Source organism: Myxine glutinosa, chromosome 6 (genome assembly GCF_964187855.1).
Source record: "Myxine glutinosa chromosome 6, kmMyxGlut1.1, whole genome shotgun sequence".
In the NCBI taxonomy this organism is placed as follows: domain Eukaryota; kingdom Metazoa; phylum Chordata; class Myxini; order Myxiniformes; family Myxinidae; genus Myxine; species Myxine glutinosa.
Window position 1 is genome coordinate 185,976,721 of NC_136266.1, and position 13,429 is coordinate 185,990,149.

At 42.4% G+C, this 13,429-nt stretch overlaps 1 protein-coding gene across 2 annotated transcripts in view; it reads left to right on the forward strand.

Annotated features, from left to right (window-relative positions):
- Positions 1–13,429, forward strand: part of SYMPK (symplekin scaffold protein) — a 168,239-nt gene that overhangs the window by 42,543 nt on the left and 112,267 nt on the right. For both annotated transcript variants that reach the window (XM_068119053.2, XM_068119054.2), the window contains exon 3: positions 9,427–9,495. In XM_068119053.2, the coding sequence (XP_067975154.1) occupies positions 9,427–9,495 (69 nt within the window). The remainder of the gene's footprint in view (positions 1–9,426; positions 9,496–13,429) is intronic.

A 13,429-nucleotide genomic window follows, 5' to 3' on the forward strand; every position in this document is an offset into this window, starting at 1 on the left:
TTTTCCACATGTGGAATTTGCATTTATGTTTATTTAAATTATACAGTGGACTACAAAATGTAAATGTTTCATGATATTTGTTATATTATATCACCTTTATCTATCAATATTGTTGAAATGAAGATCAAATAGCTGTATGTTGAAATATGTTGAAAAATGTCAAAACTTTACATGGGGTGTACTTACTTTTTCATGTGACTGTATCTACACGTGTGTATATATATATATATATAAACAGGATTAGAAATAGTTAAATTGACATATGTGGAGGGATTACATGCCCAGACACCAGGAATCAAACCCAGGTTCTCTGGTGAACCGTACCAGTGCTCTGCCATCTGGGTGACCCTGACCAAGCTTGACCCTTTATAATCCTGTACATTTATATCATTTTGTTACTTCGCCCCCAGTGGTGTTTATAATAGAGGACATGGATTTGTCCTCCCCATTGGAGGAAGACCCTCTTGTGTTCAGGCCATTGATGCTCCTGTGGTTGGCAGCAAGTGCCCCAGAAGCATTGACGGAAAGAGAGGCAATCATATGTGTGGTAAAATTGCATGCTCAGTCAGGGTCGCCCAGATAGCTCAGATGGCAGAGCACTGATACCGTTTTCCAGAGGACCTTGGTTTGATTCCTGGTCTGGGCATGTAATTTTCCGACATATGTCAATTTACATACATACACGGTGTTTATTAAGTCCCTATATATATATATATATATTTTTGTATACAGAGTCGAGGCTCGTGAAAGAGCTAACATTTATCAAACAAACAAATCAAACAAACAAGCAAACAAAGTATATAAAAAGGGGAGCGGTCGACAAGATGGGGAGAGAAGGGGAGGAAGCACACAAATGCAACATTTGAGGGCAGGGACATTGGGAGATGTGTGGGAGGCAGAGGGCCTGGGGGGAGGTAGGATAGGTATAAAGCGCAAGGGCACCAAGGACTTCCAGGAAAGAAGACAAAAGTCACCTCAAAAAAGTGGATTTGGGGTGAAATTAGTGGGGGTAGAAAAGATCAAGGTTTTGGATTGGGGAAGATAAGAGATGGTGGTGAACAGCCGTTTGAAAGGACCTGGAGGGTGGAGTGGGATTGAAGAGTTTGTTCCAGAAGCGGGAGAAAAGAGGAATGAAGGAGTGAAGGTGAGCAGAGAGTCTTGATTTTGGCAGTTTAACCATAAGAGGGTTGCAGGCAGATCTTGTGCGACCTGCAGGAATATTTGGGGGACAGAGCCCAGAGAGAGCTGGGGGAGCAAGGCCGGAGAGGAGTCGGTAGAAGACGGAAAGACCACCAACCTGCCTGCAGTGAGTAAGTGAAAGGCCCTCGGAGATAGCGTCATCGCGGGAGATTCCAATGACTCTGAACGCTTTGGTTTCAACAGCGTGAAGACGAGCTAGGTGTGAGGCAGGAGCACCAGCCCAGAGGGGAGAGCAGTATTCCATTGAGCTGCGGATGAAAGCCTTGTATGTGGTGAGGAGCTCAGGTGTGCCAAGGACGGACTTCGCACGACGGAGGATGCCCAGTCGGCGACTGGCTTTGGAGGCCAGCTTGGAAATGTGGTTTTCCCAGGAAAGATCATGGCAGATAGTGAGACCCAAAAGCTTGAGTGACAGAACTTCTTGGAGAGGATTATTCAGAAAGTAGATGGGAGGGTTGTCCAGTCGGTCTTTTCGGAGAGACATCGTAAGAGTGTGAGATTTGTCAGGATTGAAAGACATTTTCCACTTGTTTGCCCAGTCTGTGATTTTGTCCAGGTCTGCAGAGAGTGAGGAGGCTGCAGACTGCCGATCTGAGGGATGAGGAATGGAGCGGCAGAGAGTGGAGTCATCAGCAAAGAGATAGAAAGGATTTTCAAGAGAGTCAGAGAGATCATTGATGAAGACCAGAAAAAGCACAGGGCCCAGAACACTGCCTTGGGGAACTCCAGCCTGAACAGGAAGAGGAGATGAGAGAAACCCATTCAGGGCCACACGTTGACTACGACGAGAGAGGAGGTCCGCCAGCCATGCGTGGAGATTTCCATGGATACCAAAGGAGGAGAGTTTGGTGAGCAGAGCGGGGTGCCAGACCGTATCGAAGGCACGTGATATGTCGAGGGAGACAGCTCTAATTTCCTGTTTGAAGGTTTGAACTTACGTGAAGTAATGGTTTTTATTGCAGAACCCCATGAAGATGAATGTGCAAGAACATGTGATGGTGGTAACATTGTGTATTCAAGGAAAGAAATGCAAAGAAATTCGAGAAGTTTGAAAGAAAATTTCATAAGCCAGGTCCAACAGACAAGACAATGTATACACAAAGAATTAAGTTAAGCACCCCCCCGTTTTTTTACAACCTCGCACATTACAAGGTTGTTGTCGTCAAAACAGTGTAATATACCCATGATATTGCTATATTTTCTGGAGAAGTGATATTATGGTCACATAAAAACATAACAATCATGCCGTTTTCAATATTTTATTCTGAATAATTTAAGGTGAAATTTTTTGGGAATTTTAGGCATATTTTCACCTCAATTTAAGTATGGAGCTATAGGTACATCACGGACAGTGTGGATGACGTTTATGTTTTCTAACGTACAGTCATTGTTCTGAGAAGACCTCTAGCGATCTTTGCGTCAATAACGTGTGTAGGACCCACGTGATCGGATGGAGCAAGGTGCTGTGACAACCATCCCCTGGCCTGCGTACAGTCCTGACCTGAACCCCCTCGAGCACGTTTGGGACATGTTGGGACGACAAATTGCGAAGATGGTCCCTCCAATAGCCAATCTGGATGAATTGGAACGTGCATTACATCGGGAATGGAACAACCTGCCACAGCAACGCATACGACGGCTTACAGGGTCTATGAGACGTAGGGTTGAGTCAGTGATCCGATCACGTGGGTCCTACACACGTTATTGACGCAAAGATCGCTAGAGGTCTTCTCAGAACAATGACTGTACGTTAGAAAACATAAACGTCATCCACACTGTCCGTGATGTACCTATAGCTCCATACTTAAATTGAGGTGAAAATATGCCTAAAATTCCCAAAAAATTTCACCTTAAATTATTCAGAATAAAATATTGAAAACGGCATGATTGTTATGTTTTTATGTGACCATAATATCACTTCTCCAGAAAATATAGCAATATCATGGGTATATTACACTGTTTTGACGACAACAAACTTGTAATGTGCGAGGTTGTAAAAAAACGGGGGGGTGCTTAACTTAATTCTTTGTGTATAATATGCGAATTGTTGAATTGCTGAATTCGCGTATTGTCTTGTCTGTAGGACATGGGTTATGAAATTTTCTCAAATAGATAGGGACTTTTCTCAAATAGATAGATAGAGATTTTTTTCAACACCCTGTATATACTTTGAGCTTTGTCATCTACATTGAGTATCTATAAATAAGAACAAGTGTTATGGCCTCAAAAATCCTATTGCAAAATACCCCTTTAGGTCTTTTGACCCATCTAGCCCTCTTAGATATGTAGACCCCTTTAAAATCCCCAGAGAGCTCTATCGACCCTTTCGACCATTTATACTGACACCATTTAGACCTTTTCAACCTTTTCAACCTTTACACCCTTTAGACACCTTAGGCTTAGACCTTTTAGACCTGTTGACCTGTTGACCTGTTAGACTCTTTAGACGCACACCGCACAAATGAAATAAAACCACCGTTTAGAGGCCATTTTTCCCCGCAAAGCGGGGGTTGGCCTTTTTGGGGACCGTGGTTGTTGTTGTTTTTTTGGTCCCCTTTTTGAAGCAATGTTTTACGGCCGGATGCCCTTCCTGCCGCCAACCCTGTTTGTCGCCTTTTTACGATAAACAGGGAATTACCAGTGTACTGGTACTCAAAAATACCGCACAAATGAAATGAAACTATGATATGCCATGTGCGGGTCAACACGTGTTCCAATAATAAAAAATCGCACCCGTGTCTGAGGGAAGCAGTTCGGTTTGGCATTTTAAATATGAAATAGGCAAAGCCTAGAAATGAAGGAAACCTATTAGAATTACCCTTTAGAACCCTATAGAATTAAACAAGGTGAGTTAGAAAGGTGGTTCTTCGTCATTTTTGACAGACGGATGGACATAGCCAAATATTGAATACCACCTTTTAGAGGTTTAGAGGTTTTAGAGGTATAGCCAAATATTGAATAATGTACGAAAAATGGTTTAACCATCTAAATAAAGTTTTTTTAAAAAGTATCCCAAATCTTAAATGGGAAAATCCTGGACATTTTTAGATATTTTGAAAACCCGGACAGACGGAGATTTAAGGACCGAAAAGGAGGACATGTCAGGGAAAAACAGGATGTACTGTAACCCTACTTTTACAGTATAGATAGGATAGTTGGAAATAATACGTAGGACTTGCGTACCATCCGCAGGAAAAGCACTGCTTGAGAGAATGCCACATAGTTATTTGGGCCGTGTATGGACAAAAGACCACCACTTCAATCGCTGGGGCCAATCCTCACAAGGCCCATGATGCTTATCAACTCAAAATTATTTCAACTGTAGCTTTGGTCGTTTTACACTGAAGGGAAAACTTGTATGCATGGCGATTGTGAACATGACAGCTCTGAAGATGTCTTTGACTTTGCAAAGCAGTAAGCTTCAACCTGGTGGCCATAGTATAAGAAATGTGGGTGGAGTCAGGTGAACTGTCCAACCAATCGGTGGAACTGGGACGGACGGTCGCACGCCCGACTGGGCATCTAAAATCCATCCGCGAATAAAATTTGGGTGCCCGACGCTAAAATGAGGTGCACCCAGATTGCCATTAACAATGAGTACTGCCTACAATAAAAATTGTGATTGCAAACGATATGTCAAATGTGTGCAACATATATGACATACTGTATTATGCATCCCCCACCCACACCTCCATCCTCTATAGAAAAAGGATTTTATATTTTCATGAGCAGTGCTATTGAGTGAGACTGGTGAGGTAACGCCATGGTCTGGTTCGAAGTTAGAACCCAGCCAGGTCTGATGTGGAATTATCTTCTGTTAATGTCCGCTTCAATGTTGGGCATTATTCTGTTAACTCGTTTCTGACAATTTCATGGCAATCAGAAGTGTTTTGTGAGAAACTTGAAAGATAAGAGTATTTTAACTGAAGTTTTGTCTCTGATTGTTATTTCTGCCTATTGCAGACTTGCCGCCCTTTTTTGAGTTTAACTAATTTATGGAAAACCTGAGGAAATTGATCTCTCCAAAAATGTACTGACATCATCGGGAGCAGTGCTCCAGATAATATTTTAAAAACTTTCGGTCTTGGACCCTTGCTTCCACCTTGATAGTTCAATTGGCAACAGAAAATGAAGCTTTAAATGCAAGGCTTTTGCCTAGGCCTGAATCGCATTTGATGACACATTGTATGAAGTGATGGGTGATACTTTTAGCAAATGCACAACAGGTAACAGTGGGAAGAAGATAAAATAAACAAGACCAGAAGTCTAACAGCGGTGTAGCCGGGCTTGTAAAATATTATAAACCATAAAAACATATGATTAGCTTTTTAAACAGTCGCTAATGCTGATTATAACATTAAACAAATCAATTTGGAGGCATCTGGACAACCATGAGGTAAGTTTTACTTCCAGAACTGAGCGAAGATCTACTGTAATCTATATACCCCACATGGGTTTGAGGTGTGCTCATTTACCAAGCAGCGAGCTAGCGCTTGCCAAGCCAGCCATTCCTTAACGGTTTTGAATGGAGTGCTTGCTCGAATGCTTAAACCACTTGGCGATCTCTCCACAGGAAACTTCGTAAATGAACACACACCCAATGTTCTTGAGACCCGACCATAGATCGACTGCAATCTATATACCCCAAATATGAATGACCCTTCCTGCCACTCCTGTAGTGAGTGGGTGTCGGCCTACTGGTAAATAAAAATGTCGGTCGGTGGAGTTAGCCGTTGTAATGACATCATAGACGTAATGACGTAACGGACACAAAACTGCCGCTACTATAACATGTAGAAGATGATATATTTTAACTTCCAGTACGTTTGCAGTCATTATGAATGGATTTGTGTTACGATTAGATTTACTATAATATTAACGTTACGTTATCATTACAGTCATGTGTTGCTTAATGTCCTAGATACGTTCTTGGAAACGTGACGTTAACCGAATTGGACGTTGTCCGAACATCACATTGTGAACTTTGTATTTATACTTACGTGTATGTGGGACTCACTTTTGAGTCTGGTCTTCAATCCAGGTCATCAGCATCTTTTCCCTCTCGAAACTTGGTCAATCTTGTTGCCTTCATTGAAGCCGATCCTTTTACCGCTTGAAGAATCTTCTCTTTGTTTTTCATTATCGTCGTGATCGTAGAGTGCGACTTGCCGAAATCACATGCGATAGCATTCACAGATTTGCCGCCCTCATGCTGTCTTATTATTTTCTGCTTCTCCTCCAAATCAATGCTCTTGCGTTGTTTCGTGCTGCTGCTACCACTCGGGCTGGTTGCGCTGCGTTTGGGACCCATGATTAATTTAGGGTGGATTGATTTTAATAAAATCAAATGAAAAGACAATGGAATAACGCTCACGATACGCGGGGGTAATCGAGACTGGATGCTGATGATGCTGCAGCGCTGCGGACGAGGCAAAACCAAGCATACACTGTTATACAGTTTGTAAACTTTTTATTTCGTAAGTAAGGAAATCAAATTAAAAGTACAGTACTGTACACTACAATAGCCAAACAATGTAAACCAATAACATAGGCATTTCTTATATCTATCAAAACATATTATGGATATACTGTATAGTTACTGTCTATATCTACTAATAGACAGTATAGTCCCGTTGTATAGACAGTACAGTATAGACAGTATATATACTGTATAGTCCCGTTGTCTGAACGGGGGTTTTTAAAATCCCCATTATTTTCTTATTATTTTTATGGGCCACGGACGTATAAGCGATTGGACGTTGTTCGGACGGACGTTAAGCGACACATGACTGTATTTCGAAAATGATATTGCTATAAAAAAAACCGAGGCGAATTCCTTACTTCCTCGGTTATTAATATTAGTGCCGAACAACGCTCATCACTGATCATGAACCGTACACCGCTTCAATCCATTAACTTCCATTCACGACATTGAGATTAAAGTATTATGGTTTTATTTACTATATTATTATTATTAGTAGTAGTATTATTACGAAAACGATACGACTGAAACGATACATTACTGTATTAAGAAACCTGGGCTTAATTTGTCCGAAGTGGTCCGAAGGTGAGGCATGAAGCCAAAGGCCTATACGTACCATATTGTTGGAAGAGACGTAATGCCGATGCTTTCGATATTTGATGGTCATTTTAACAATCGGTTTGTTTGTGTTTCACGCTGAATGAAAAACCTAAAGGTAGAGCATGGTGATTGTGATATATGACAGATTCGATGACATGTTCGGCATGAACGGCATATAAATCAAAATGGCGGAGTGTGCAGAGTCAGCTGTTGTACCCCGTAATGACATCAGACATAATCACATCACCCTATCATGCAACCAGATCCTCAGCTCTGATTGGTATGCATTTGAGGGGACATACATACATACATACATACATACATACACACATACATACAGTCACGTGAAAAAGTAAGTACACCCCATGTAAAGTTTTGACTTTTTCAACATATTTCAACATACAGCTATTTGATCTTCATTTCAACAATATTGATAGATAAAGGTGATATAATATAAAAAATATCATGAAACATTTGCATTTTGTAGTCCATTGTATAATTTAAAAAAACATAAATGCAAATTTCACATGTGGAAAAAGTAAGTACACCCCGACATTTATCACTATTCAAATACCTAAAATTAGAATCAGGTGCACCAGCTCAGGTGCAAATGATTAGAACATCGTTAGAGAGGATCTTGGAGGAACCTGTCTTATTTAAACCTCAGACATTTAGTTTGGTTTGCTCTTTGTTGTTGAAGTGTGCGGCGTCACCATGCCGAGATCAAAAGAGCTCTCTGAGGCCTTCAGAAAGAAGGTTATAGATGCCCACGAGTCTGGGAAGGGATTTAAAAAGATCTCCAAACAATTTGAAATCAATCATTCGACTGTCCGGAAGATCATCTACAAGTGGAGAAGATTCCAAACAACTGCCAACTTGTTCAGGCCAGGACGCCCCAGCAAGTTCAGCCCGAGAGCAGACCGCAAGATGCTAAAAGAAGTCTCGAAGAACCCCAGAATGTCATCACGGGACCTACAAATAGCTCTTGCCACTGTTGATGTCAAAGTGCATGAGTCTACCATTACAAAGATGCTGCACAAATTTGATCTACATGGGAGGTGTGCCAGGAGGAAACCTTTGCTGTCCAGAAAGAACATCAGGGCAAGACTAACGTTTGCCAATGAACACCGAGGCAAAGACCAGCACTTCTGGAACATTGTGTTCTGGACAGATGAGTCAAAGGTAGAGCTATTTGGCCACAGTACCAGGAGACATGTTTGGCGAAAACCAAAGACAGCATTTTACCAAAAGAACCTGATACCAACTGGAAAGCATGGTGGTGGAAATATTATGGTTTGGGGCAGCTTTGCTGCATCAGGGCCTGGGCAGCTCACCATCATAGAATCCACTATGAATTCTTCATTGTACCAGAGGGTGCTTGAGGATAATGTGAGGCCATCTGTCGAGTTGTTGAAAGCTCAACCGGAAAAAGGGTCGGAAAGTTGAAGCTCAACCAAAGGTGGACCTTGCAACATGACAATGACCCTAAACACACCAGTAAATCCACCAAGGAATGGTTGAAAAGAAAGAAATGGAGGGTTCTAGAATGACCAAGTCAAAGCCCGGATCTAAATCCCATCGAGATGTGGGGGGATTTGAAACGAGCTGTGCATGCAAGAAACCCCTCAAACATCGCACAGCTGAAAGAATTCTGCATGGAGGAGTGGGCAAAAATTTCTCCCAGTCGATGTCAGAGACTGGTAGACAGTTATAACAAACGCCTACTTGAGGTTATTTCTGCCAAAGGGGGCAATACCACCTATTAGAGCCAAGGGTGTACTTACTTTCTCCACATGCAAAATTTGCATTTAAGTTTATTTAAATTATACAATGGACTACAAAATGTAAATGTTTCATGATATTTGTTATATTATATCACCTTTATCTATCAATATAGTTGGAATGAAGATCAAATAGCTGGATGTTGAAATATGTTGAAAAAGTCAAAACTTTACATGGGGTGTACTTACTTTTTCACGTGACTGTACATACATACATACGGACGGACAAACACTGTTATAGACAGTATTTATTTTGCCCTATGAGCTACGCCGTAAAAAATTACCTTGTGTGCTCTGGGATTTATTTGGATAATTGTTATCGTTTATGGAACTGATTTGAGAATTGATGTGGGTTGTATGCAGGTGGTCGAATTGATAAACAATGCTGCGTTGATGACGTTTGAAGGCAAGAAAGTGTATCTACTTCAACAGGTGGGTAAAGCTTGCTGGGAGGGGATGCTGTGAGCTCATTTCATTTCTAAAAGCATTCCAAAACACTTACTCGAGCAAGGGATTTAGGTAGAGCTAGACCTTTACTTGAAGGTCCATCTGGCAGAAAATGTGAGCCAGAAAATATGGTGTGGCTTATCCCCTCCCTGAAAGTCATTCGTAAGACATCTGGGTTTTGTTGAGAATTCCATCGTGCCGTGGTAATTCTCCTTAGACGAGCTCAGCTTATATAGGCTTAGGACCTTCATCTGGAGCTTGATGCATACCTTATGGCTCAATTGTGGAACTTTGAGAACGGAGCTGTTTTAGTGGCCTCCCGTAAGCCTTCTGGAGAATTGTAAAAAGGGCCGTGTAAGCCTCGTCTCACCAGCTTGTGCTGGACGTTAGCCATTACTCTTCCTCATCTTTTCCAGCAGTGTGCATATTCCTCCTGTTATCCTTTCACTACAGCTGTGTATACACAGTAGTTTAATCCAATGAATCGGTGGTGTAATGGTTGGAGCATTCATTCTGAGGTCAGTGGTTCGGACCCCGACCGAGTCATACCAAAGACTTTTAAAATGGTACATGTTGCTTCCTTGCCTGGCGCTCACCATTTTAAAAGAATAGGGCATGAACAAATAACCACTGAGTTGGCAATGCCAGTGCAAGATTTGACGGGCCTAATGACGTAGCACTGAGTCTTTTCTTAGGAAAGTCACAAATGGTCAACTGTGTTCAAAGCAAATGTTATTACGTACAAAGCGGACCAAGGGTCAGCTACCATTGTTAAATACTTTTGGACTTAACTGCTTTTAACACAGTTGGCCAAAAAAATGGGACGACGATCTTCAATCCTGTTTTGGTCACTTTGGACCAGGAAAATTTAAATCTTGGATTATTATAGATTGTGCATCTACTGCATACATTGCTGGCTATTGATCAGCTCCCTTCATCGATCCCATGGTGTTCCCTCAGGATCCTTAATTTGTCCACTCTTGTCTTCTCTTTATCTTTATCCACTTGGTACAATTTTACAGATTTTCAAAATCAGGTTTCTTTGTTATGCTGATGATACCCAGATCTGCTTATCTCGTCCACATAATGGTGTTGGGCTCTCTTCCACACCTCTTCATTCCTGTAACTCTGCAATTTCAAGTATTGATGTCCATCATGAACTTTCATTGGCTGTTACGACTGACATTCTTATTCCTGGCTATGCCTTTGATCGTAATTAGATCCAACATCAAAACATCTGTTCACCACCATCTCATGTCATCCCCCATCCACACCCATTATATCTTCAACACTCATTAACCCTCCCCAAGCTCACCTCTTTCTGTTTTTTAAGGTGACCCGATTACATCCCCGATCTCTCACCCTCTTAATTTTTATTAGCCGCGTCGCAGACGCTGCTCATAGAGTGCCCTCTGCTGTTGTTCTTGTTCTTCTTGTTCTTCTTCTTCTTGTTCTTGTTGTTCTTGCAGAGAAGACAAAACCTCAAAGCTCCACCCATTCTGGGAACCATAGCTCCACCCATTGTGGGAGAGGCTTCATATAAACAAATATCCACCATTTTATTAACTCGCATAGCTTTGAGGCCTGTTTTGTAGGCCCGTGGTGTCTTGCTCTCTCACACAGTTTTCTTTCAAATCAAATTCGATATATCATTTCATTTTTCACAGTCGCTAACATAGTTTTAGACTCGGTTGAAAAAAAACGGGAAGAAAATCCGATGAAAGTTGCCCTTTATAGAACGAAATGAATTCTCAAAGGCCTGTAACTTCAAGTCCATTGAGATATATTTTGTTTAAATCGCGGCATGGTCAGTCATACACCGCCTGAAATAACAGACGGGAAAATGCCGAGATATATTAAAAATTCGTCCATTTGATGACAATCGTCACGATGAAATATTTAATTTATACATCGTCACAATAATGTGGAGAGAGGAGCATAGCTTCATTCACGTGTCGCCACATACGGGAAATTGCCGAGATATATATTTTTTAAATCGCGGCATGGTCAGTCATACACCGCCTGAAATAACAGACGGGAAAATGCCGAGATATATTAAAAATTCGTCGCCACACACGGGAAATTGCCGAGATATATTTTCACTTTGCACAAAAATAACATCAAGTAATCGAATCAATAGGAATGTCCAGTGCCTATAACATCGACGTTATAGGCACAGCTGCATCTAGGCATTGTGTAACATCGACGCGGCTTTTGTTTTAATTAAAACTTTTTGTACTTGTTATTTTTCGTTTCATTTCTTCTTTTTCTGCCCCAGTATTCCCTTGCACCTCTGTGATGAAGAGTTTGTGGCTGTATCCAGCTTGTTCACCCACTGTGTCCTCCTCCCCATGTCCTTTATTCCTCAAACTTGAGCTCTTTTGTCCCCCTCCCTCATTTCCACTCTTCTTTTGGTTCTGTTTTGTCCTGCTCCATTCCATGTTCTAGCTCCTCCATGAGCCTTGACTCTGTACACAGAAACAAGATTGACAGCACTGTGGTCACAACCTGCGCCAAAATCCGGTAATGGGCCGATTGGGAATATCTCGCATATCTAATGTCACAAATAATTACTTTACATTTATGCTAGACATTCACTCCAAGGAAATAATGGCTCTATTAACTATTAACCCCAAGGAAACGTTTCCACAATACTATGTATGTATATATATATATATATACATATATATATATATTGTTACGGATCTCAGAGACGGCACTCCCCTTAGCAAGGGGGGATTAATCCCCTTGGCCTGTTAATCTGGCCGTCTCTAGTCCTGGTACTTGTAACGCTCCTCCGTGGGGTGAAATTGGTCAGGGTTATTGGTCAAGGTGTTCTCCCGAATACCTTTACCAAACCCTCCGCAAAGCAGGGAGACAAGTACCGCTCGAACCACGGACAAGATGGTATTTGCCGAGCGGTTTAGCAATCCGCGATTCGAGCCGTTAGCAATTGACTAACCCGAATCCGAGCGTTGGCCAAATCGTGCCACAGGTACTCAATCGAAAGAAAGGACTAAAGCGATCGGGGGAGAATGAAACCAAAAGGGTAAGAAATAACAGACATTTATTAATTATGTACAAAACCAAAGAAGAAGAGGAAACGAAAGTAATATACAGTGAAGAAGAAGAAGACACAGGGCAGCCTTAAGCAGTCTTATATTATTCCCCAGGACAACAAACAGACTCACACGACAGGGAATGGCAGGCAGGAATGACTGGAAGAAGAAGGTCCAGGTGGGACAGCAGCGCTGGAAGGTTCGGGCAGAGGCACAGCATGGAGGTCCGCTCCAGGTCCACGCTCCAGGTCCACGCTCCGGGCTCGAGGCGAAAACCCGGCGGCAGCCGCACGTATTCGTTTCACGCGGTAGGGGCTTTTCGAAGCAGCTTGTCAAAGAGCTCCGCGCAGCTTCGTCTCTCTCAGCCAGACCTCACCAAGCGCCGCCTCCAACCCAAGTCGACTCTCTGAACCTTCGGCTTCTCACTCGACTCTCAACCGTACCTTCTCACCCGACTGTTCAAGCAGTCCCTTTCAGCCGCTTATATTGTTCGTGTTGGAATCAAGATGCCGGCTCTGATGACACGCCTACCGGTTGGCTCACCTCGGCGCTGGTTGGCCGGCAAAGGGCTCCCTGACTCCACCTCTGCCGATGCGTCGACGTGCCACACCTTGTTCTGGTGGCTGCGCCCCCTTCTTCCTCGGCTTGACCGCATGGCTAATGGCGGTTTGGGGCCAACAACCGCATCAAGGCAAGGAGCAGCGAACGCTGCTGGCAAACGAAGTACTGGGGCCTATCTTATTTGATTAATGCAACGCAGATTAAACTATTGGGAACAGATCCTTAACTGAAACACATAATAATGAAATAACTACGGAGAGGTCCTATGGTTCGCTACGTGTTGTTCATGGACTAACTAG